This window comes from Numenius arquata, chromosome W (assembly GCF_964106895.1).
Source record: "Numenius arquata chromosome W, bNumArq3.hap1.1, whole genome shotgun sequence".
Lineage (NCBI taxonomy): Eukaryota > Metazoa > Chordata > Aves > Charadriiformes > Scolopacidae > Numenius > Numenius arquata.
This window is the reverse complement of record NC_133615.1, coordinates 27,099,104-27,124,909: the sequence shown is the minus strand read 5'-3', so window position 1 is coordinate 27,124,909 and position 25,806 is coordinate 27,099,104. Positions and strand designations below refer to the sequence as shown.

General features: G+C 45.7%; 1 protein-coding gene across 2 annotated transcripts in view; it reads left to right on the top strand.

Moving 5' to 3' along the window:
* The window catches only part of LOC141476546 (BDNF/NT-3 growth factors receptor-like), a 200,238-nt gene that overhangs the window by 48,150 nt on the left and 126,282 nt on the right, over positions 1 to 25,806 (top strand). For both annotated transcript variants that reach the window (XM_074165228.1, XM_074165226.1), the window contains exons 4-5: positions 1,290 to 1,358; positions 8,482 to 8,636. In XM_074165228.1, coding sequence (XP_074021329.1) covers positions 1,290 to 1,358; positions 8,482 to 8,636 — 224 coding nt within the window. The remainder of the gene's footprint in view (positions 1 to 1,289; positions 1,359 to 8,481; positions 8,637 to 25,806) is intronic.

Genomic DNA, 25,806 nt, shown 5'->3' with positions numbered 1-25,806 from the left:
AATCATTTCAGGATAGGCTGAGAAGACCTACTAAATTTGTTCAATTTAGTAAAGAAAAGAGTGAAAAAGAATATGTATCTTCAGATTTTTGAAAGGAAAGTGATTATGAAGAGGAGAACAATCAGTTTTCTCCATGACCATGAGGATAGGAAATAATGAGTTTCATTTGTAACAAGGAAGATAGATATTTGGAAAACCTTCCCAGCTGTATGGGCAAGTAGACACTGCAAAAAATAACTGAAAGAGTTGGTGGGATCCTCTTCATAGGCTTTTTTGCCTGGTTCCTTAAGAAAACGAGGCTCATGCAGTCAGAAAGGGTCTTTGTCCCCAGTGGTTGATTCTAACCAAAACTGATATAGGTTAATAGGTTTTGTGAAAATTGGCCATTGGGCAGAACATAGAGGGGTCCTGTTTAGGGGAAAAATATTGTGCACATATGTCCTGTTGGGCACTAGAGAATCCATGTGGACAAGATGTCTTTAAAATACTTCAGCTACAGGAAAAGCTTCAACTGGAGCACACAATGCATGGAATGCATATCTGTTGGTATGCAGGCTTTATTAGAACTCTAGTTCATGAAACTGCTTGTTAGAAACAAATTAAGCTAACTGACATCTGTTACATTGATGTACACGCAATCCTGATTCAGAAGAAGGTTATGAACCAGGAGCTTGTCCAGTCTGATACTATGGTTTCTTTGTTGGGGAATTAGTAATCTTAGCAGACACAGGATAAGCCCAGATAAGACTGAAAATAGTAAGTAGCACCACCTTCTCTATATATATGTGACAAAGCAGTTAGTATGGAGACACTTTTTGCCTAGGCTGATCTATTATTCCTGCAAAAAATGCATTTGTTTGTTTTCACTGGGAAGTCTTGATGAATGTTAAAATGTTTCTGAAAATCCTGTTGAATCATTGCTTGCTGTCATCAGCAATAAAACTCCTGTTGGCTGCGCTGGGAATGAAATGCAGATGCTGTTCTGGGTGACAGTGAAAACTATTAAAAGCTAAAATAATTTTGTTTTGCCAGAGTGACTTCTGAGTACAGATCCTTGAGAAATCTTACATTTTATTTTAAAATATCAGTTTGTCATTATTTCATAAGGAAAACAGAAACTCCAGCCACTTTTCTGAAGACTGATGCAACTGTATGAGCTTTCCCACTGAAGTTAAAGGAATAAGAGCTTTTTTAAGCTGATTTGGGCACTTCATTTTTTTTGAGACAACTGTATTGAGAGTGTAAGAAGAAGCAGCCCTAATTAATACATTTTTTCTGTTTTCCCGTAGCAATTTATCCAGAAACAAGATCTCAACTTTGTCCAAGAAGCCTTTTCGCCATCTGGGTTTGTCTGATCTGTGAGTTGTCATTTTTTAAAATAAATTTTATTTGTGGCTATCAATGAAAGAACAGGACTTTGAAGTTTGTTCTTTTGAAGCTACAGGTCCATCAAAGATTAGAAATTAAATTCTGATCCAAAGAAGGCAGCAAATATGTTGCCAGTGACATAAGTGCAGAGAGATTTTAATTCCAGGACTTCAGAAAAGATTAAGTGTATGTTTTAACATAAATTTATAAACCAAAATAACCTTTTTCCTTCAACTTTAAAATACTTTTTATGAGATTATTTCACACAAAACTACTGGTGCTTGTATTTGAGCTAGTAAAAAATACAGCCATCTGTAGAACATAGAATGGTTTGGATTGGAAGAGACCTTGAAGAACATCTAGTTCCAACCCCCCGGCCATGGGCAGGGGTACATTCCACTAGACCAGGTTATTCAAAGCCCCATCCAACCTGGCCTTGAACACTTCCAGGGATGGAGCATCCACAACTTCCCTGGGCAACCTGTTCCAGTGTCTCACCACCCTCACACTAAAGAATTTCTTCCTGATATTTAATCAAAATCTAGCCTCTTTCAGTTTAAAACTGTTCCTGATAAAGAGTCCCTCCCCATCTTTCCTGTTGGCCCCTTTTAACTACTGGAAGGTTGCAATAAGGTCTCCTCGGCGCCTTCTCTTCTCTAGGCTAAACAACCCCAACTTTCTCAGCCTATCTTCATAGGGGAGTTGTTCCTACCCCCGATCATCTTTGTAGCCCTCCTCTGGACCTGCTCAAGCAGTCCATGTCTTTCTTATTCTGGGGGCCCCAGAGCTGGACTCAATACTCCAGGTGGGGTCTCACGAGAGCAGAGTAGAGGGGGTAGAATCACCTCCCTCGACCTGCTGGCCACACTTCTTTTGATGCAGCCCAGGATACGGTTGGCTTTCTGGGCTGCCAGCGCACATTGCTGGATCATATTCAGTTTTTCATCCACCAACACCCCCAAGTCCTTCTTCTCAGGGCTGCTCTCAATCCACTCATCGCCCAGCCTGTATGTGTGCTTCGGATTGCCCCAACCCAGGTGCAGGACCTTGCACTTGGTCTGGTTGAACTTCATGAGGTTTGCATGGGCCCACCTCTCAAGACTGTCCAGGTCCTTCTGGATGGCATCCCTTCCCTCCAGCATGTTGACTGCTCCATACAGCTTGGTGTCGTCAGCAAACTTGCCGAGAGTGCACTCAGTCCCACTGTCCCCAACAAAGATGTTAAATAACAACTGGTCCTCATACGGACCCCTGAGGGACCCCACTCGTCACTGATCTCCCCTCAGGTACTGAGCCGTTGAGCGCAACTCTTTGAGTGTGGCCATCCTGCCAATTTCTTATCCACTGAGTGGTCCATCTGTCAAATCCATGTCTCTCCATTTTTGCGACATTTTCAAATGAAGTCTTTCTCTCATACTCTTATATTATATTGGCTCCACAGCTGATATGCTTGTGGTTGGCTATTGAACAATATTTTTGTTTTCTCAAATTCTTTGAGCTTCATTGTAATGCTTCATTTAGTAACGAAGCATTTGTAAACATATATTTGTTGATTGTTTTAACATTCTGGACTTTAGTAAAGCATTTGATACAGTCTCCCACAGTATCCTCCTGGAGAAACTGGCTGCCCATGGCTTGGATGGGAGTACCCTCCGCTGGGTTAAAAACTGGCTGGAGGGCCGGGCCCAGAGAGTGGTGGTGAATGGAGTTAAATCCAGTTGGCGGCCAGTCACGAGTGGTGTCCCCCAGGGCTCGGTACTGGGACCCGTTCTCTTTAATATCTTTATCAATGATCTGGACGAGGGGATTGAGTGCACCCTCAGTAAGTTCGCAGACGACACTAAGTTGGGTGGGAGTGTTGACCTGCTGGAGGGTAGAAAGGCTTTGCAGAGGGATCTGGACAGGTTGGATCGATGGGCTGAGACCAACGGGATGAGGTTCAACAAGGTGAAGTGCCGGGTCCTCCACTTGGGTCACAACAACCCCATGCAGCGCTACAGGCTTGGGGCAGAGTGTCTGGAGAGCTGCCTGGCAGAAAAGGACCTGGGGGTGTTGGTGGACAGCTGGCTTAACATGAGCCAGCAGTGTGCCCAGGTGGCCAAGAAGGCCAACAGCATCCTGGCCTGTATCAGGAACAGCGTGGCGAGTAGGACTCGGGAGGTGATCATCCCTCTGTACTCGGCACTGGTGAGGCCCCACCTTGAGTACTGTGTCCAGTTTTGGGCCCCCTACCAGAAAAAAGACATTGAGGTGCTGGAGCGGGTCCAGAGAAGAGCAACAAGGCTGGTGAGGGGTCTGGAGCACAAGTCTTATGAGGAGAGGCTGAGGGAACTAGGGTTATTCAGCCTGGAGAAAAGGAGGCTGAGGGGAGACCTTATTGCTCTCTACAGCTACCTGAAAGGAGGGTGTAGAGAGGCGGGGGTCGGTCTCTTCTCCCAAGTCACAGGCGACAGGACTAGAGGAAACGGCCTCAAGTTGTGCCAGGGGAGGTTCAGGCTGGATATTAGGAAAAATTTTTTCACTGAAAGGGTTATCAGACATTGGAATGGGCTGCCCAGGGAGGTGGTTGAGGCACCATCCCTGGAAGTGTTCAAAAGACAGGTTGACGTGGTGCTGGGAGACATGGTTTAGTGATGGTGTTGCATTTTGTTGTTTTGTGGGTGTTTATTTTTGTCAGTTAGGTTGATGGTTGGACAAGATGATCTTGAAGGTCCCTTCCAACCTAGAAGATTCTGTGATTCTGTGAGCATTACATTTTTATTCTGTGCTCTTTCAAGCAGAACTTCTATATTGGTATACATTCCAAAATTACACAATTATAGGGTAAAAAAGGGGAAAAGAGGATGTAGCATGCCTGCATTGCAGATGTTGTCATATCTTATTTGTTTTGTTAAATTTGGGGCTCACAGAAAAGGTAGAGTTTTTGAGGGACTGTGATTGGGGGTATCGGCACAGATAATAAGGCAGGCAGAATTTGTCTTTTGTATAAAGCTCTGATTAGTGGTTCTTCACACTGACTTCTCTCAGAAGAATTTCTAAGGCCTGGATTTGTGCTGCTGTATTAAAAATGTAAGAGAAGTGGTTGTTTTGTGCAGTCTTTGCTAATACATGGGACTGCACAGAGCCCACAAGAGCTTTAGGAGGGACAGAGTTGTGGGGGGACAAATAGGCTGCTCTCCTGGAGCTCAGAGCCAGGTCAGAAGCAGCCTGAAGCACCAGCCCAGGAATTGCAACACCAGCCTTGAAATCCTCATCCTTTTCTGGTGTATGTTCTGGCAGGGATCCTCCCTGCTAGATCCTCCCCAGGATCTAGCAGGGACACAGGTATTCCATGCCAGGTGAGCCATGCCCAGGGGGTAGCCGGGAGCTGGCCAGGGGAGGGGGCAGGAAGTCATCGCTTGGGAAGGGGCTGAGGTGTCCCGGGTCTGGTCGACGAGCAGTGGTAGTGGTGGTATCATAATCGTGGTTGTATGTTCTTCTATCCGTGTTACTGTTATTGTTTTCTTGTTCCCTTTGCTGTTCTGTTAAATTGCCTTTGTCCCAACCCACGAGTTTTACCTTTTTCTTCCGATTCTCCCCTCATGGCCGGGGGGGGGCTGGTCCGAGAGAGTGGCTGCCCTGTGGTTCTTTGTTGCCGTCTGAGGCTAAACCACAGCAGTTGTTATTTCAGCATGTGAGAAATGAAGTGAACAAATCCCAATGCTGCAAACAAGTTTATGCCCCTTAGGTATGTTTAGTTGATAATTAAGATGGTATAATAATTTTCTTTGCAGCCTAGGAAATATTGTTTGCTGGAATTTTCTTTTGTAACTTGGTGATCGCTGAGCACTCTGATGGAAAGACTAGCTAGTTGCAGAGCACTCCTGTTGCCATATGCCCTGGATGGGTTTGTTGCTTCTGAAGTCCCAGTTTCTTCATATGCCATATCCAGTCTGTGCCAAAAAGCCAATGTGATTGTGGATTTGGCTGAAACTACTATATTTTGTAGTTGTATTTGCCCCCAGAACTGCAGAAATTTAAGAGAGAATATGCTCTAGCTCAGGAGATGTGTAAAAAAAAGGAAGTGTCGGCATTTTAAAAGGCATATTCTGCTCTCAGTTCTGTTGGTGCTTTCTTGAAATTAGTCTGCTGCCTTTAAAAGATTTAGTCTGAAGTATAGATCAGGCCATTCTTGAACCTCTCCATCTCAGGTGAACAGTTTATTTTAGGTTGTGGGTGAAGTGGGTGCTTATTAGATTTTTGAAGAACGAAGTCAAATCCCTACATACCTGTTCACTGAGATGATGTAAGAAATTGCTGATCTTTTTGAAGAAGTTGGTTTGCTTCTGGGCAGAAGGAAAGAAAAAAGGACTTGGGACAGAGAATGACAGAATCAAACATTATAAATATGTGACAGGAATCATGGGAATGAATTTGATGAGGTAGATAAATAGCACTTATTGGCAAAACATCTGGCTGATGCAGAGTAGGTGCAAATACATTTATATTGTTAATACTGGAATTTAACAATGGACATTCAGTGTCATGGGAGTAGATGCAGAGGAAATGGTTACTGGGAGGGATCAAGACATGGAAAAATGGGTGTTGTGAAAATTGAACTGATTAATATTTGAGGTATGGAGGCAATATGTGATGGGGCCCAAGTTAAGAGAGAGATAGGATATAAAACTGAGATAGGGGCTTGGGAAAGAGTGGGACAGTAGAGATGAAAAAACAAAGGAAAGTTTGGAAAGTTATGCAAACAAAGATTGCAATAAAGTGGGATAAATAGAAGTGGGGGAAGGGAAAGGTGGGGGGAGCTGAGCCTGAAGGGTGGAAAAGCAGGGATAAAAAAAGAATCAGTTGAGCAATTCTGTTGATAAGAGGAGGGAAGGAAGAGTATTGGAGGGGAAATCTAAGAGGGGAATGATGCTATAAATAGCTTCTGAGGAGCTTGTTCTAAATCTGACAAGCAAGTGTCTTGTTGGCAGCACACTTTTAAAGCAAAATGAATGAAAAGTTCAGACTAGGGTGAGGTAGGAAAAATTCTCAAGATACTGCAGAGGAGATGACACTTTGAAAGGCTTCCTCTTTTAGAATAAACCAGCTACAGATGTAAAACTACAGCAAACAAGATAAAGTCCTGTAATTTCCTTCTACTAAGTCAGATTTTTTTTTCACGCATAAGTATGTGGAGGGCCATCATAGCTCTATCCAGCATCCTGCCTATGATGTGCCTGGCTCCTTGGGTGAGGTTAACACAATTTAAAACAATGGAAGAAAAGGATTGCTCAGCCACATTTCAGGGGAGATTTCTCCTTTAAAGGAAAGTTATTGATGAAACAGAAAATCAAAAGTAAATCTTGCTGTTTGGAAAATGCCCATTGTAGGTTTTGACCCACTAGATCCAAATGTTCATATTCTGTCTTGCTGTATTGGGTGTACATGGCAAGGTTTTGATAGCAGGGAGGTTGCAGGGGTGGCCTCTCTGAGATCAGGCCAGTGACTGCCCCTGTTGCCTGACAGAGTCAGTTCCATCTGGCTTGGCAACGAACCCACTGTAAGCCAAAGCTGAACCAATCAGCAAAGCTGGTGGTGCCTCTGTGAAAACATATTTAAGAAAGGGCAAAAATGCCAGAGAGGCAGAGGAAGAAAGAAAAAAAAAAAGGTGAGAAACAGCAGTGTGAACACCAAGGTCAGAAGGTCAGAGAAGAAGGAAGGGGAGAAGGTGCTCCAGGCACTGGAGTAGATAATCCCCTGCAATCCATGGAGAGGACTATGGTAGAGCAGGTTTTTCCCTGTAGCACGTGGAAGAGACCATGCCAGAGCAGTTATTCACACTGCAGCCCATGGAGTACCCCCCACTGCAGGAGTTGGATGTTTCCTGTAGGACTTGCAGCCTGTGGAGAAACCATGCTGGAGCACATTTTTTTTCCTGAAGGAATGCAGCCCATGGAAAGGACTCATGCTGGAGCAGGGGAAAAGTGTGAGGAGGAAGGAGCAGGAGAGAGGAACTGTTATGTACTGATTGTAACCCCCCCCTGTTCCCCATCCCCCCCTGTGATGCTTGAGGCAGGGTAGGTAGAGGAGTTCTTGTCCATGCAGTAGTGCTGTGAAAGTCCAGCAGGGGAACAGGTTGCATCTCTAAAAAGCTGAGTATTTCATGATTATTTGCACACTCATATCCTCAGGAGGCAGCCTCAAGCATTTATGAGTACAGATTTTATGAGCAACTTGAATTTAGTTTCTGTACATCAAAAACATTTATGAAATTTTAGTAAGAATAATTGTTCTTATAGCAAGATGCCTCAAGCAGTCACACATGCAGGCTTTATTGGACCTCATCTATGCTTTTAGGAGAAAAAATGAGATACTGGGTCATTCATTAGCTAGGTATTGGGATGTTTCTGTTCATATTTCACTTGGGCTTTATTGCATTACATTTGTGTGTGGTTTAATTAAATTTTAAAATTAGTACTGGATAAATTTGCTAATCAGTGATTTAAATTTCATACAGCATACTATATAGCTAGATTATACTATACATTTCTGTTTCAGGGACATTTTTTCAGTTAGTGTTTCTTCATGACATTACTTAGGGCTTTTACTGTGAGAATTTTCCAGAGTGGTGTACATGATGAATCTTTAAGGTTGTGTAAAATCCTTTTTTATGATTAGAGTTAGAATTTGCCTATAATACATGACTGTTTGGCTCTATAAAGAATTTATCCACTTAACAGCAATAAACCTTTTCTGGAGTGGTCTTTCTGAGATAGCTGAGCAGAGTCTATCATACAAGAGAAGAATTTCTGATGTGTTTAGCTGCCATGAAATAAAATGGATCTTAGTGGAAAGCCAAATTCTCCAGGCACTCCTGATTTATGCTAGTGAATTGGAGTTAGGAACTGAGCCCCCTGTGTGATCTCTCTGATCTATGGCAGGATGGATTCTTAGTTGATGCAGACAGGGCTTCATTTTCTACAAAGAAACTGTATCTTCTTACAGTTTGCACTGCATTGAGGTCTTTGATCCATACCTTTTTTAAGTAGAGTTTAACTTTTACCCACGAGTGCTTTGAAACTTTTTTCTATATGCATGATATGTTCTTAAGAAATCATTTGGTTTTTGCTGTAGGATATTGTTGGACAATCCATTCAAGTGTTCCTGTGAAATTATGTGGATCAAGAAATTTCAAGAGACCAAGTTCTACAGAGAAACTCGGGAATTATATTGCATAGATGACAACACCAAGAGGACAGCCTTGCTGGATATGAAGGTCCCAAACTGCGGTAATACTCTTTTAACATAAAGTTTTTACTAAGATATTGTGAGAAAGGAAAAATAAACATGCTTTTTGACAAGATATCTATCAAGATGGCAACAGTGCTGCTAAAGGAAAAGGTTTGGGGGGGAAATATTGACCACTCACCAGTCTTTCATGCCACATGGAATAATTTGGGGAGCTTCACATAAAGCCTTTTTTTTTCCTTGAACCTTTAAAAACATACTGTTAGTCAAGTGCAGGAAAACAGACCATCAATTACAGACAACACACAAGAATTATATAAGATGCATGTGACTTTATTGAACAAAATAGTAGTGCTTCCAAGCTGAACAGACAAACAGATTTTGCTTCCTTGAATTTTTTTTTCAGATATCTGAGGTTAATGAAATCTTTCTTTTCCTTCAAAAATACAGACTCTATGGCTAGACGACAGGAAGGAAACTCAGAAAAAACATGCCTATTGAAAGAGAAAAAGTTAAATAGCTGTTTTTCACACAGATAAAACTCTTTGCATAGGCTATGCAAAAGAGAGTGTTTCTGATGTGATGTGAAGCCTATTGAAGTCTGGAGTTGTCTTAGTGGGATGGGGTGCTGGGGTGTTCAGCAAGAGGCAGATAAGAAGAAAAGAGCAGGGTTTCCTCACAGAGGACTGATTTGGATTGGGAAAGCTGTAAGCAAAGGTGAATGTCAGGAGGAACAAACAAATTCTACCTTTCTTCCTTCCATCATTGCTGACTGAGCACCCTTCTCTCTGCTGGCTATAAGGAGGGTGCAACACTCTCTGATTGCAGCTGCTGGCAGATTAGAGCCATGGAGGGGACCTGCTGCAGACCCAATGTGTGCTGCATTTAATGACACTAACGCATAATCTGTTTTGGTGGTCTTATGTACTGCAGGGTCTGATTTACCTGAAATGGGAGATGTTACTGAGTTGAGCTAAATTGACCTGACCGGCTGCTCTGGCTGGATGGACTAGAAGATAGATTCATCTGCCAAGTGTTGAAAGGTCTCCTGGTGAATTGAAATCAATTGACATAAAATGGAAGTGACAGCATAGCCTTTTTTAATGTCCTTGTCTAGCATGTGTAGAAACTACTAGGTAGCTAGGATTATCCTTTGAAAATTCTCAGTGTTAAATTCCCAGAATTAAATATGTGAGACATTTTCTTTCTCTTGGGTTCTTTAGAATCTGCAGTCCCAGCAGATAGCTCTTGATGCTATGTAGATGTATGTATGTACACATGTGCATGTCCTGTGGACATATTAAAAGACTTGATTAAAATACTTGGCATAAGAAGGGAAGGTGGCACTTCAAACTAGAGGGGGAAGAGGAGGAGGAAAGATGCCCTTAACTGTGAGCATATATGACATATAGGCTGAAGTATCAATATGTGGAATTTTGCATATGAGGAATGCGCTTTTTGCTGAAGAACTGTATGAATGTTAGCACAGACCTGCAAATTATTCCCACATTTGGTTTAATGTTAATTTACAGGATCCAAATATAACTAGACTTTATGCACTCTGTTTCTCTTTTTCTTTCCCCCCTGCCTCTTCTGGTGAGTTTTTCCCCTTAATTTACCTTTTCTGGTATAAACCAATGTAGGAAATAGCTTTTTAATTAGAAGAGGTAGATGACAACACAGCCATTTCCTAGAGACAGAATAGGAAATCCTTGGTGAAAACAAATGACAATCTTCATGAACGTGGCTTGTGTTCTGGAAGATATCTAAAAGATCCAGTGCATGGCTGGCATGACTGTTGCTTCCAGGCTGGATGGGGCTTTGAGCAACCTGGTCTAGTGGAGGTGTCCCTGCCCATGGCAGGGGGGTTGGAACTAGATGATCTTTAAGGTCCCTTCCAACTCTAACCATTCTATGATTCTATGATTTCTGTACATATTTTTATTTGTTTGAAAGCACAAGACAGTTTCAAGAAAACCCACTAATGTATTTGGTTTATTTAATGTCTAGCATAGTCTGAGAGGCTAGTAAGTACAACTGAAATAGAGGAAGAAGTCCTTTTTAGCTCCTTTGGATGTCAGAAGTTTTAGGCATGCAGGCCTTTGTGAATTTTGTTAATGAAACATTTTCTAATTTTCTCTACTGATTAAATGGTTCATCCCATATCTGGTTTGTTGATTTTTTAGTTTTTTGTTTTTTTTTTAGGAACTAAGCAAGCATACTCTTTTTTTTTTCTTGCGGGTGTTAATTACTTCATAATGTAGTAAGTAGCTTGTACAGTTGTGGTTTAACCCCAGCTGGCAGCTAGGACCACACAGCTGCTCGTGCAGTTCTCTCCCCCTTCCCCCAGAATGGCAGGGAGTAGAAGGAGGAAAGGAGGGGAAAGAGAAAGGAAAAAAACCTCATGGGCTGAGATAAAGACAGTTTAATAGAAACAATAACAGAAAAGGAAAAGAACAGTAACAATAATAATAATAACTATAATAATAATGACACAAGTCACTCTCACCATCTGGTGAATTGACACCATCCCGTGGATTCCCATCCCCTGGCCAACCCCCATTTACATACTGAGCATGACATCTATGGTATGGAATATTCCACTGGCCATTCCATTGTTCTGTCTAGGCTCCTTTTCAGCTTCTATGGGAAGCTGAAAAAAGTCCTTGAAAAATATAAACAACACCCGGCAACGACTAAACCAATATGCATTAATGACATTCCTTTCATACCAAATCTGAAACACAGCAACCACTAGAAAGAAAATTAACTCTGTCCCAGCTGAAACCAGGACAGTAGTAGAAGTCTTGATAATAGGATGCCTCTTTAATAAATCTCTTCCTCTGAAGTTGGAAGAGAACACTGTGATTTCTTGGTCACAAGGCTCTGCTTTGTAGATAATTCATGTGAAAATTAGGAAGGTAATTTAATTACTGTTTATATGGTAGAAATCATAGAATCAGAATGGTTTGGGTTGGAAGGGACCTTTAAATATCATCCAGTTCCAACCCCCCTGCCATGGACAGGGACATCTTTCACTAGAGAAGGTTGCTTAAAGCCCCATCCAACCAGACCTTGAACACTTCCAATGATGGGGCATCCACAACCATTACCCCTTGTCCTGTCACTACAGGCCCTGGTAAAAAGTGTGTGTCTCTCTTTCTTATATAAGCCCCCTTTAAATATTGAAAGACTGCAATAAGGTCTCCCTGGAGCCTTCTCTTCTCCAGGCTGAATAACCCCAACTCTCAGCCTGTCCTGTCCTCATAGGAGAGATGTTCCAGCCTGATCATTTTCGTGGCCCTCCTCTGGACTCGCTCCAACAGGTCCACATCTTTCTTGTACTGGGGGCCCCAGCAGTACTCCAGGTGGTGTCTCACGAGAGCAGAGTAGAGGGGGAGAATCACTCCCTTGACCTGCTGGCCACACTTCTTTTGATGCAGCCTGGGATACAGTTGGCTTTCTGGGCTGCAAGCACACACTGCTGGCTCATGTCCGTTTTCATCCAACAGCATCCCCAAGTCCTTCTCCTCAGGGATGCTCTCAATCCATTCATCCCCCAGTCTGTATTGATAGTGGGGATTTCCCCAACCCAGATTCAGGACCTTGCAGTTGGTCTTGTTCATGAGATTCGCATGGGCCCGCTCCTCAAGCCTGTCAGGTCCCCCTGGATGGCATCACTTCCCTGAAGCAAATCAACTGCACCATTCAGCTTCGTGTCATCCACAAACCTGTTGAGCACGCACTCAATCCCACTGTTTATGTTGTTGCTGAAGATATTAAATAGTATTGGTCCCAGTATGGACCCCTGAGGGACACCACTTGTTACTGGTATCCACTTGGACATTGAGCCATTGACTGGAACTCTTTGGACACAGCCATCCAGCCAATTCCTTATCCATCTAACAATCCATCTATCAAGCCCATATGTCTCCAATTTAGCAGCAAGGATGTTGTGGGGGGACTATATCAAAGGCCTTACAGAAGTCCAGGTAGATGACATTTGTAGCTCTTCCCTTGTCCGCTAATGCAGTCCCCACATCATAGGAGGATCTGTTCCATGATCTTACCAGTAACAGAGGTGAGTCTGACTGCTTGGTGTTTCCCTTTTCTCCAGTCTCTGGGGACTTCGCCTGACTGTCATGACATTTCAAATATGATGGAGAGTGGCTTAGCAACTACATCACGCCAACTGAGCCAACTGGGGAATAAGCCAGGTCAACCAGAGCAGTGACAAATGTTCCTTAGCTGACGCCCAAGATGAGATCCAGAAGGCCAACCACCTCAAGGGTGTGAATGGCTGTGGTGGATCCTCTTGCTCCCCTCCAAGGATACCCACATGCTCAACTGGCTCTCTGAAATGCCTGTACAGCAATGCGCGCAGCATGGGGAATAAACAGGAAGAACTAGAGATCTGTGTGTGGTCGCAGGGCCATGATCTCATTGCAATTACAGAGACATGGTGGGATAGCTCACGTGACTGGAATGCTGTCATGGATGGCTACGTACTTTTTAGGAAAGACAGGCCAGCGGGGCATGGTGGTGGAGTTGCTCTCTATGTGAGAGAGAGCAACTGGAATGTAGTGAGCTCTGCCTAGGGGTGGACGAAGAATGTGTTGAGAGCTTGTGGGTAAGAACTAAAGGGCAGGCTAATATGGGAGACACTGTTGTGGGTGTTTATTATAGACCACCAGATCAGGAAGAGGAAGTCGATGAGGCCTTCTACAGACAGTTGGAAATAGCCTCACGATCACAGGCCCTGGTTCTCATGGGGGATTTCAACTACCCTGACATTTGCTGGAAAGACAACACAGCCAGGCACACACAGTCCAGGAGGTTTCTGCAGAGCATTGGTGATGATAACTTCTTGACACAGGTGGTGGAGGAGCCAACAAGGAGAGGTGCTCTGCTGGACCTTGTGCTGACAAACAAAGAAGGTCTGGTTGGGGATGTGAAGGTTGGGGGTAGCTTTGGCTTCAGTGACCATGAGATGGTGGTGTTCAGGATCCTGCGTGGAAGAAGCAGGGCAAAAAGTAGAATTAGAACCCTGGACTTCAGGAGAGCTGACTTTGGCCTCTTCAAAGACCTACTTGGAGGAATCCCATGGGCTAAGGCTCTAGAAGGAAGGGGGGTGCAAGAGAGCTGGTTAATATTTAAGCACCACTTCCTCCAAGCTCAAGATCAGTGCATCCCTAGGAGCAAGGTATCAGGCAAAGATGGCAGGAAACCTGCATGGATGAGCAAGGAGCTTCCGGAAAAACTCAGATGGAAGAAGGAAGTTTATAGAATGCAGAAAAAAAGGACTGGCCACTTGGGAGAAGTATAGGAGAGCTGTCAGGGTATGCAGAGATGCAATGAGGAAGGCTAAGGCCCGCTTGGAATTGAACTTGCCAAGTGATGTCAAGGATAATAAGAAGGGCTTCTTCAGAAGTTGAGAGTGTTTGGATTAGGTTAAGGGCCAATAAAGCCGATATCGCTGTGGGAGTCTGCTATAGACCTCCCAACCAAAGCAGTGAGGTGGATGAAGCTTTCCATAAGCAGTTGGGAGAAATCTCGCAGTCACTTGCCATTGTTCTTGTGGGGGACTTTAACCTCCTGGGTATCTGCTGGGAATGCAACACAGCAGAGAGGGAACAATCCAGGAGGTTCCTGGAATGTGTGGAGGATAACTTCCTCACACAGCTGGTAAGTGAGCCGACCAGGGAAGGTGCTCTCCTGGACCTGCTTTTTGTGAACAGGGAAGAACCTGTGGGGGAAGTAAAGGTTGGAGGCCGTCTAGGGCACAGTGATCATGAGATGACTGAGTTTTCAATTCTTGGAGAAACATGGAGAGGGATTAGTAAAACTGCCACCCTAGACTTCCGGAGGGCAAACTTTGACCTGTTCAGAAGACTGCTAGACAAAATCCCTTGGGAGGTTGCCCTGAAGGATATAGGAGTCCAGGAAGGCTAGACATACTTCAAGAGAGAAGTCTTGAAGGCACAGGAGCAGGCTGTCCCCGTGTGCCGAAAAACAAGTAGGCGGGGAAGGAGACCGGCCTGGCTAAATAGGGACCTTTGGCTGGATCTCAAGAACAAAAGGAGAGTCTATGACCTTTGGAAGAGGGGGCAGGCCTCTCATGAAGACTATAAAGATGTAGTGAAGCTATGCAGGGAGAAAATTAGAAGAGCCAAAGTGCAGCTAGAGCTCAACCTAGCTACAGCTGTTAAGGATAATAAAAAATGTTTCTATAAATTCATTAACAACAAAAGGAGGATTAGGGAAAATCTCCCTCCCTTATTAGATGCAGAGGGAAACATAGTCACAAAGGATGAGGAAAAGGCTGAGGTGCTCAACGCCTACTTTGCCTCAGTCTTTAGCAGTGGAACTAGCTGTTCCCTGGACACCCAGCCTCATGAGCTAGGGGACAGGGAGGGGAAGCAGAATGAGGGCATCACAATTAAAGAGGAAGAGATCAGTGACCTGCTACGCTGTTTGGATGCACACAAGTCTATGGGACCAGATGGGCTACACCCAAGAGTGCTAAAAGAGTTGGCAGACGTGCTCGCCAAGCCACTTTCCATTATTTACCTGAAGTCATGGCTAACTGGGGAGGTCCCAATGGACTGGAGGGTGGCAAATTGGGTCATTGCCACGGAGACCAGCTTCAGGGCAGGTAAGACTGCGCTGGGGAAGGGTTCTGTAGCGGAAAAGGCCGACGAGAAGCTCTTTTTAGGGCTTTTTTTTGAAGCCGGGACAAGGCCCCTGCTTGTCCTGGGGGCTGTCAGCTGGGGGGGCGGTGCTGCTGAGCGAGCCTGGGCGGAGCCGCCACCACCCCCGGTTTATCCCACCTCCAGGGGATAAAAGGTGTCAGGGAGGGCAGGGACTAGTCCCTGCCCACAGAGCACGGAGGGAGCAACCGGAGCTGGTGTGTGTACGGCTGGGCCCAGTGCTTCTACTGGTGTACACGGTAAGGTCAGTCGCTCCTGGGGACTCAGCTATGGTTGCTACCAGATCGAAGGCTATGTTTAGGAAAGCTGTGGGTACCCAGAGCGAGGCCCCACGCAAACATATGGGTGTGCAGGCCTCTGGGTGCAGAGAGTGCCGGAGCCTGGCGCTGGCAATGGAGGGTAGCGGAGACAACACCTGTATAAGATGTGAACAGGTGAATGATCTGCTCTACCTGGTGGCCCAGCTGAAGGATGAAGTGGAGAGGCTGAGGAGCATCAGGGAGTGTGAAAGAGAAATTGACTGGTGGGTGCACTCCCTGAGAGTAGGGGAACAGGTTGAGGCCCCGTGTAAATCGGAGGACCCTCTCCCCTCTCCTCATCAAGCGACAGGAGAGGATCTCAGAGAAAAGGAGGAATGGAAACAGGTCACTGCTCGGGGAAACAGGCGAGTCCCCTCCCAACCTCTCCCAGCTTCCCAGTTACCCCTGCAGAACAGGTATGGAGTCCTGCAGGAGGAACTGGCCGATGGAGAGGAGGATGGCACACCAAGACTAGAGAAGACAGAAAGTACACGTCACAGCGGACCCAACTTCACCACTAGCTCCAAAAGGAAAAGGAGAAAGGTCATAGTTGTGGGTGACTCTCTGTTGAGGGGGGCAGAGGGACCAATATGCCGCCCTGACCCGCTACACAGGGAAGTCTGTTGCCTCCCTGGGGCTCGGGTCAGGGATGTGACAAACAAACTCCCAGACCTAGTAAACCCCTCTGATTATTACCCCCTGTTAGTATTTCAGGTGGGTAGTGATGAAATGGGTAGGAGGAGGCTGAAATCAATTAAAAGAGATTTTAGAGCCTTAGGGCAGCAGCTCAAGGGGTCAGGAACACAAGTAGTCTTCTCTTCTATCCCACCAGTGGCAACTGTGAATAAAGAAATTGATAGGAAGAGGCAACAGATCAACTTGTGGCTCCGGGACTGGTGTTACAGGCAGGGCTTTGGGTTTTTCGAACATAGGTGGCTATATGAGACACCTGGCATGCCATTGTCAGGTGAGACACAGCTGTCCCAGAGGGGGAAAAGAATTTTGGGGCAGGAGTTAGCAGGGCTCATTGACCGGTCTTTAAACTAGATATGAGGGGGGAAGGGGAGATAACTGGGCCTGTCAAGATTAAGCCTGAGGAAAGCATGCCACGGTTTGAAGGAGGCCACATTAGTGAGGACTCACACTCTGACATTTCATCAGAGAAAGGTGATAGACGTTTAGAAATTACTGCTAGAGAACAATGGGAAAACCCTTTCCTAGAAGGGGAAAAGGGTACTAGGCTAAGAGTTAACAAAGCTCACGGACAGAGCTTTAAGCCGAAAGTTAAGGGGGATGGGGATAAAACCAGGCCTGCTGGTAATGAACCTGAGTGTCAAGGGCCAAAGATGGGGGTGAAATCAGTAGCCCAGGTCAAGTGCATCTACGCTAATGCACGTAGCATGGGCAACAAACAGGATGAGCTGGAAGCCATGGTGCGGCAGGACAACTATGACATAGTTGCCATCACGGAAACGTGGTGGGACGATGGTCATGACTGGAATGCTGCAATAAGTGGCTATAAGCTCTTCAGAAGGAATAGGCAAGGAAGGAGGGGGGGGGGTGTGGCTCTGTACATTAGGGAGTTGTTTGACTCTATAGAGATAGACTCCAGTGATGAAGAAGTGGAGTGTTTATGGGTAAGGGTGAAAGGGAAGGCTAACAAAGGTGATTTTGTGCTGGGAGTCTGCTATAGACCACCCAACCAGGATGAGCAGGCTGATGAGGTATTCTATAAGCGGCTGGCTGCAGTCTCGCAAACGCCAGCCCTTGTTCTAGTTGGGGACTTCAACTTACCAGACATCTGCTGGAAATATAACACAGCAGAGAGCAGGCAGGCTAGGAGGTTCCTCGAGTGTATGGAGGATAACTTCCTGACACAAATGGTAGGTAAGCCTACCAGGGGAGGTGCCTTGCTAGACCTACTGTTCACAAATAAAGAAGGGCTAGTTGGGGACGTGGAGGTCGGAGACAGTCTTGGGCTTAGTGATCATGAAATGGTTAAGTTTTCCATTCATAGTGAGGTAAGGAAGGGGATTAACAAAACCTCCATCTTGGACTTCCGGTGGGCAGACTTTAACCTGTTCAGAACCCTGGTTGGGAGAGTCCCGTGGGAGGTAGTCCTGAGAGACAAAGGAGCCCAGGAAGGCTGGACGCTCTTCAAGAGGGAAATCCTAAAGGCCCAGGAGCAGGCTGTCCCCATGAAGCGCAAAATTAAAGGGCGGGGAAAATGGCCGGCCTGGATGAACAAAGAGCTCTTGATGGGACTTAAGGAAAAAAGGAAGGTTTACCACCTTTGGAAGAGGGGACAGGCAACTCGGGAGGAGTACAGAGATTGTGTTAGGTCATACAGAGAAAAAATCAGGAAGGCAAAAGCCCAGCTAGAACTCAACCTGGCCATTAATATAAGGGACAACAAAAAAAGTTTCTATAAATACATCAACAAAAAGAGAGTGACAGAGAATGTCCATCCCTTACTGGATGCGGGGGGAAACCTTGCAACCAAGGATGAGGAGAAGGCTGAGATACTTAATGCCTTCTTTACCTCTGTCTTTAATAGTCAGACCAGCTACCCCCAGGGAGTTCAGCTTCTTGGGCTGGAAGATAAGAATGGAGAACAGAACAACTCCCCTGTAATCCAAGAGGAAGTAGTTAATGATTTGCTTATGCACCTGGACACGCATAAGTCTATGGGGCCGGATGGCATTCACCCAAAGGTTCTCAGGGAGCTGGCAAGAGAGCTTACCAAGCCTCTCTCCATTATTTATCAACAATCCTGGTCAACAGGAGAGGTGCCAGATGACTGGAGGGTGGCCAATGTGACGCCCATCTACAAGAAGGGCCGGAAGGAGGATCCTGGAAACTACAGGCCTGTCAGCCTGACCTCGGTACCGGGAAAGATCATGGAGAGGATCATCCTGAGTGAGCTCTCAAGGCATGTGCAGGGCAGCCAAGGGATCAGGGCCAGCCAGCATGGGTTTATGAGAGGGAGGTCCTGCCTGACCAACTTGATCTCTTTCTATGACCATGTGACCCGCTTTCTCGATGAGGGGAAGGCTGTGGACGTTGTCTACCTGGACTTTGGTAAGGCCTTTGACACCGTCCCTCACGGCATTCTCCTGGAGAAACTGGAGAATCATGGCATAGACAAGTGTACCCTCCGCTGGATAAAAAACTGGCTGGATGGCCGTGCTCAGCGAGTTGTGATTAATGGAGCAAAATCTGGTTGGCGGCCGGTCACCAGTGGTGTCCCTCAGGGCTCAGTTTTGGGGCCAGTCTTGTTCAATATCTTCATTGATGATCTAGATAAGGGGATTGAGTGCACCCTCAGTAAGTTTGCGGATGACACCAAACTAGGTGGGAGTGTTGATCTGCTTGAGGGTCGGAAGGCTCTACAGAGGGACCTGGACAGGTTGGACCAATGGGCCAAGGCCAATGGGATGAGGTTTAATAAGGCCAAGTGCCGGGTTCTGCATTTCGGCCACAACAACCCCAGGCAATGCTACAGGCTTGGGGAAGAGTGGCTGGAAAGCTGCCTGGCAGAAAAGGACCTGGGAGTGTTGGTGGACAGCCGGCTTAACATGAGCCAGCAGTGTGCCCAGGCAGCCAAGAAGGCCAACGGCATCCTGGCCTGTATCAGGAATAGCGTGGCCAGCAGGAGCAGGGAAGTCATCGTGCCTCTGTACTCGGCACTGGTGAGGCCTCACCTCGAGTACTGTGTTCAGTTTTGGGCCCCTCACTACAGGAAAGACATTGAAGTGCTGGAGCGTGTCCAGAGGAGAGCCACCAAGCTGGTGAGGGGTCTGGAGAACAAGTCCTATGAGGAGAGGCTGAGGGAACTGGGCATGTTTAGTTTGGAGAAGAGGAGGCTGAGGGGAGACCTCATTGCCCTCTACAACTACCTGAAAGGAAACTGTAGAGAGGCGGGGGTTGGCCTCTTCTCCCAAGGGAATAACGACAGGACCAGAGGAAATGGTCTGAAGTTGCGGCAGGGGAGGTTTAGATTAGATATTAGGAAGAATTACTTTACTGAGAGAGTGGTCAAGCACTGGAACAGCCTGCCCAGGGAGGTGGTGGAGTCACCATCCCTGGAGGTATTTAAGAAACGTGTAGACGTGGCTCTTCAGGGCATGCTCTAGTGCCCGGGATTGTTGGTTTGTGGTGGGGTGTTGTGTGTGGGGTTTAGTTGATGGATGCTGCTTGCTTTTTTTTTTTTTTTTTTTTTTTTTTTTGGGGGGGGGTGTTGTTTGTTTGGTTTTGTGTTGTGTTTTTTTGTTTGTTTGTGTGTTTTTGTGTTTTGTTTGTGTTTTTTTTTTTTTTTTTAATGTGGTTGGACTCGATGATCTCAAAGGTCCCTTCCAACCACTAAGATTCTGTGATTCTGTGAAATGTAACACCCATCTACAAGAAAGGCCAAAAGGAGGATCCAGGAAACTATAGACCTGTCAGTCTGACCTCAGTACCAGGGAAGGTCATGGAGCAGATCATCTTGAGTGCCATTACAAGCCATATAATGGACAACCAGGGGATCAGGCCTAGTCAGCATGGGTTTATGAAAGGCAGGTCCTGCCAGACGAACCCGATCTCCTTCTATGACAAGATGACCCGATTATTGGACGAGGGAAAGGCTGTGGATATTGTCTACCTAGACTTTCGAAAAGCATTTGACACTGTTCCCCATAGAATTCTCATGGAAAAACTGAATGCTTACGGCCTGGATGAGCATACGATCTGCTGGATCAAGCACTGGCTGTCTGGATGGTCCCAAAGAGTGGTGCTCAATGGAGTTAAATCCAGCTGGCGACTGGTCACAAGTGGTGTTCCCCAGGGCTCAGTGTTGGGACCATTTCTGTTTAACATCTTTATTGATGATCTTGATAAGGACATAGAGTGTATCATCAGTAAGTTCGCAGATGACACCAAGTTAAGCGGGAGTGATGATCTGCATGTGGACAGGGAGGCTCTACAGAGAGACTTGGATAGATTGGATTGATGGGCCAACGTTAACGGTATGAGCTTCAACAAGGCCAAGTGCCAGGTCCTGCACTTGGGCCACAACAACCCCATGCATCGCTATGGGCTTGGGGAAGTGTGGCTGGAAAGCTGCCTGGCAGAAAAGGATCTGGCGGTTCTAATTGACAAGCGGCTGAATATGAGCCGGCAGTGTGCCCAGGTGGCCAAGAAAGCCAATGGCATCCTGGCTTATATTAGAAATAGTGTGACCAGCAGAAGTAGGGAGGTGATTGTCCCCCTGTACTCAGCACTGGTGAGGCCACACCTGGAGTATTGTGTCCAGTTTTGGGCGCCTCAATACAAGAGAGATATCGAGGTGCTGGAGCGAGTGCAGAGGAGGGCAACGAAGCTGGTGAAGGGCCTGGAGAATAAATCTTATGAAGAGCGATTGAGGGAGCTGAGACTGTTTAGTATGAGGAAGAGGAGGCTGAGGGAAGACCTCATCACTCTCTACAACTACTTGAAAGGACACTGTAGAGAGGTTGGTGCTGGTCTCTTCTCACAGGTAATTAGCGATAGAACAAGAGGGAATGGCTTCAAGCTGCAACAGGGTAGGTTAAGACTGGACATTAGGAAACAATTCTTCACAGTAAGAGTGGTCAGACACTGGAATAGGCTGCCCAGGCAGGTGGTTGAGTCACCATCCCTGAATGTGTTTAAGAGTCGTTTAGATGTGGCGTTGGGGGATATGGTGTAGGGGAGAACTTTGTAGAGCAGGGTTGATGGTTGGACTCAATGATCCCAAGGGTCTCTTCCAACCTGAATGATTCTATGATTCTATGATTCAGGTACATCAGCAATAAAAGGAAGACTAGGGAAAATGTAGGCCCACTGCTGAATGAGGTGGGTGCCCTGGTGACGGAGGATGAAGAGAAGGCTGAGTTACTGAATGCTTGCTTTGCTGGCCCTCAGGAACCCCAGACCCTGGAGGTAGGAGAGAGTGCCTGGAGTAAGGAAGACTCTCCCTTGATCGAGGAGGATTGGGTTAGAAAACATTTAGGCAAACTTGACACCCACAAATCCATGGGCCCTGATGGGATGCATCCACAAGTGCTGAGGGAGCTGGCAGATGTTATTGCAAAGCCACTCTCCATCATCTTTGAAAGGTCCTGGAGAACAGGAGGGGTGCCTGAGGACTGAAGGAAAGCCAACATCATGCCATTCTTAAAAAAGGGCAAGAAGGAAACTACAGGCCGGTCAGCCTCACCTCCATCCCTGGAAAGATGATGGAACAGCTCATCCTGGATGTCATCTCTAAGCATGTAGAGGAAGAGAAGGTCATTGGGAGTAGTCAGCATGGATTCACCAAGGGGAAATCATGCTTGACCAATCTGATAGCCTTCTATGATGGCATGACTGGCTGGGTGGATGAGGGGACAGCAGTGGACGTTGTCTACCTCGACTTCAGCAAGGCTTTTGACACTGTCTCCCATAACATCCGCATAGGTAAGCTCCGGAAATGTGGGTTAGATGAGTGGACAGTGAGGTGGATTGAGAACTGGCTGAATGGCAGAGCTCAGAGGGTTGTGATCAGCGGTGCAGAGTCTAGTTGGAGGCCTGTAACTAGCGGTGTTCCCCAGGGGTAGGTACTGGGTCCAGTCTTGTTCAATATATTCATCAGTGACCTGGATGAGGGGACGGAGTGTAGCCTCAGCAAGTTTGCTGATGATACAAAACTGGGAGGAGAGGCCGACACACCAGAAGGCTGTGCTGCCATTCAGCAGGACCTAGACAGGCCTAGAGAGCTGGGTGGAGAGGAACCTGATGAAGTTCAACAAGGGCAAGTGTAGGGTGCTGCACCTGGGGAGGAGTAATCCCATGCACCAGTGCAGATTAGGGGCTGACCTGCTGGAGAGCAGCTCTGTGGAAAAAGACCTGGGAGTCCTGGTGGACAACAAGTTGACCATGGGGCAGCAATGTGCCCTTGTGGCCAAGAAGGCTAATGGTCTCCTGGGACGCATTAAAAAGAGCGTGGCCAGCAGGTTGAGGGTGGTTATCCTTCCCCTCTACTCTGCCCTGGTGAGGCCCCATCTGGAGTCCTGTGTCCAGTTCTGGGCCCCCCAGTTCAAAAAGGACAGGGAACGACTGGAGAGAGTCCAGTGGAGGGTTACAAAGATGATCAAGGGAATGGAGCACCTCTCTTATGAGAAAAGGCTGAGAGACCTGGGTCTGTTTAGCCTGGAGAAGAGAAGACCGAGAGGGGACCTCATCAATGCTTATAAATTTCTACAGGACGAGTGTCAAGAGGATGGGGTCAGACTCTTCTCAGTGGTGTCTGGTGACAGGCCAAGGGGCAACAGACACAAGCTGGAACACAGGAAGTTCCGTCTGAACATGCGGAAAGACTTCTTTACTTTGAGGGTGACAGAGCACTGGAACAGGCTTCCAGGAGAGGTTGTGGAATCTCCTTCTCTGGAGATATTCAAAACCCATCTGGATGCGTTCCTGTCCGGTCTGCTCTAGGTGAACCTGCTTTGGCAGGGGGGTTGGACTAGATGATCTCTGAAGGTCCCTTCCAGCCCCTACAGTGCTGTGATTCTGTGTGATCACACAATTCTCTGAGGACCCTGGGATGCATGTTTTTGTGTCCCATTGACTTCTGTATGTTCAAGTTCCTTGGGTCATCTCAAACCTGAACTACTCTTACAAAGGAACAGACTCAATTCCCGCAGTATCTGCCTTGAGGTTGAGGGACTTCAGAGATATGGGAAGAGAGATTATCAATGAAAACCAAGGCAAAAAAATTTTTGCATACCTCAGCCTTCTCCATATCAATTGTCACTATTCCTCCTGTCTTATGTTCCCCCCTGCCTTAAATTTTCTTTCATCTTCTTTTTCTGTCCAACATACCTTTTGAAGCTCTTCTCATTATTCTTCATATCCCTCACCAAATTAATCTCCAGCTGTTCCTTAGCTTTCCTGGTCGCATCCCTACATATCCGGGCAGTGTCCCTATATTCTTCCCAGGATAAACATCCATGTTTCCACTGCTTGTGCATTTCCTTTTTACACTGTACTCTGAGCAGGAGGTCCTTACTAAACCATGCTGGTCTCCTGCCTTTCTTGCCTGATTTCTTACATATGAGAATCAAGAGCTCTTGTGCTGTAAGAAAAATGTCCCTAAAGAGCTGCCAGCTCTCTTCTGCTCCTTTATCCCTGAGGGAAGTTTCCCAGGGGTTCCCATCCACTAATTCCTTAGCAACTGAAAGATTGCTCTCTTAAGATTCAGGGTCTTGACTCTATTTTTCACCTGGCCCATATCCCTCAAGATTGAGAATTCCACCAAGGTATGATCACTGCAGCCCTGTCTGCCAGCAATCTTGACCCCTCTAATTAGTTTATCTGTGTTGGTAAACAACAGGTACAATAATGCTTTTCAATTGGTTGGGCTGTCTATCACCTGGATTAAGAAGTTATCCTTGATGCACTCCAGGAGTTTCCTGGACAGCTTACAGCTTGCTGTGCTACTTTTCAGCAGATGTCAGGGTGATTGAAGCCCCCCAACAGGATCAGGGCCAGCAAACATGATGTTTCCTGTAGCTGAAGTAAGAATGCTTCGTCAACAGGCTCTCCTTGACTGGGGAGCCTGTAGTTAAATACCAACCACAAGGTTACCTTTGTTGTTGTGTTCCCTAATTTTTACCCATAAGCTCTCAAGCTGTTCATCGCTGTTTTTCAGACATCTCTGTGTGGTTAATCCATTTTTTTACAGAGGGCAACCCCTGCCCCTCCAGATCCTCCTGTTTGTTACCCAGCTGTGCATGGTGAAAATATGAGTCATTGCTTAGTGATGCTTGACAGTTTAACTGTAATATGTCCTCGGCCACCAGTTTGCACTAATGATGGTCTGTGAAAGTAAATAGCCCACCTACTTAGAGTTTTTTACTTCTAAAACCTGACATAATATTTAGAGAGACTCAGTTGACATAAATGAGCTGGGAGCTAAATCCCACTCACTCACTCCTCCCACAGTGGAATGGGGGAGAGAATCGTAAGGGTAAAAGTGAGAGAACTCATGGGTTGAGATAAAGACATTTTAATAGGTAAAGCAAAAGCAAAATAAGGAATTCACTCATTACTTCCCATTGGCAGGCAGGTGTTCAGCTATTTCCAAGAAAGCAGAGCCCTATCACGCGTAATGGTTACTTGGGAAGACAAATGCCATAACTCCGATTGTCCCCTCCTTCCTCCCCATGGCTTTTATTGCTGAGCATGACATCATATGGTATGGGATATCCCTTTGGTCAGTTGGGTGTCAGCTGTCCCAGCTGTGCCCTCTCCCAACTTCTTGTGCACCCCCAGCCTACTCGCTGGCAGGACAGTGTGAGAAGCAGAAGAGACCTTGATGCTATGTAAGCACTGCTCAGCAGTAGCCAAAACATCAGTGTGTTAACACTGTTTTAATCACAAATCCAATACAAGCTACTGTGAAGAAAATGAACTCTATCCTATCCAAAACCAGGACAATATGAAAACAGATTTTCTCTATGCAGTGAAATAATATAGCTATTATACACCTATATACAATGAAAGGCATTGGTTTTAGTGTACACTTGTTATACATCTAATTACTAAACTGCATAACTCTCTATGTTAGAACTTAAAATTCTTAGTAACAAGTTCTGTCCTTTTTTTTTAAGAGATTGAAAAGCTTTGGATAGATTATTGAGAAAAAAGGGGACATGAGAAAAATAAATAAAACAGAGTGTTCTTAAGAAGATCATTCAGAAAATTTCTTTTCCCTGTCCTAGCAGAACAGGGAATGAACAATGAATTCAAATATAGGCAAATTTCAGAACTGATATAAGGAAATACTTTTGCATGCAACCTGGATAATATGCCTGTGAAACTAATTGCTCCAGAAAGCTGAAAATTATGTCATGACTATCTTGCGTGATCTCCTTATGCTACCATCTAAACTTACCATGCTGGTAGTATACAAAACTATGCAAACCTATTGTCTGATTGCTTATATCAATGGCTGCATACAAAGTCCTTTAAAATGTGCATCCATATCAACAGAAGTGGTGGTCATCTAAAAAACCTGTAATTAAACAAATTAAGGTATGAATAAATGCAGCTGGATTAGAAATCTTTTTAATTGTGTAGGTGTAAAAATGCTACTGATTCATATAAATGGTCTCACACTACACTGAACACACTTATTGAACATACGTTTCTGTTAGGGAGCA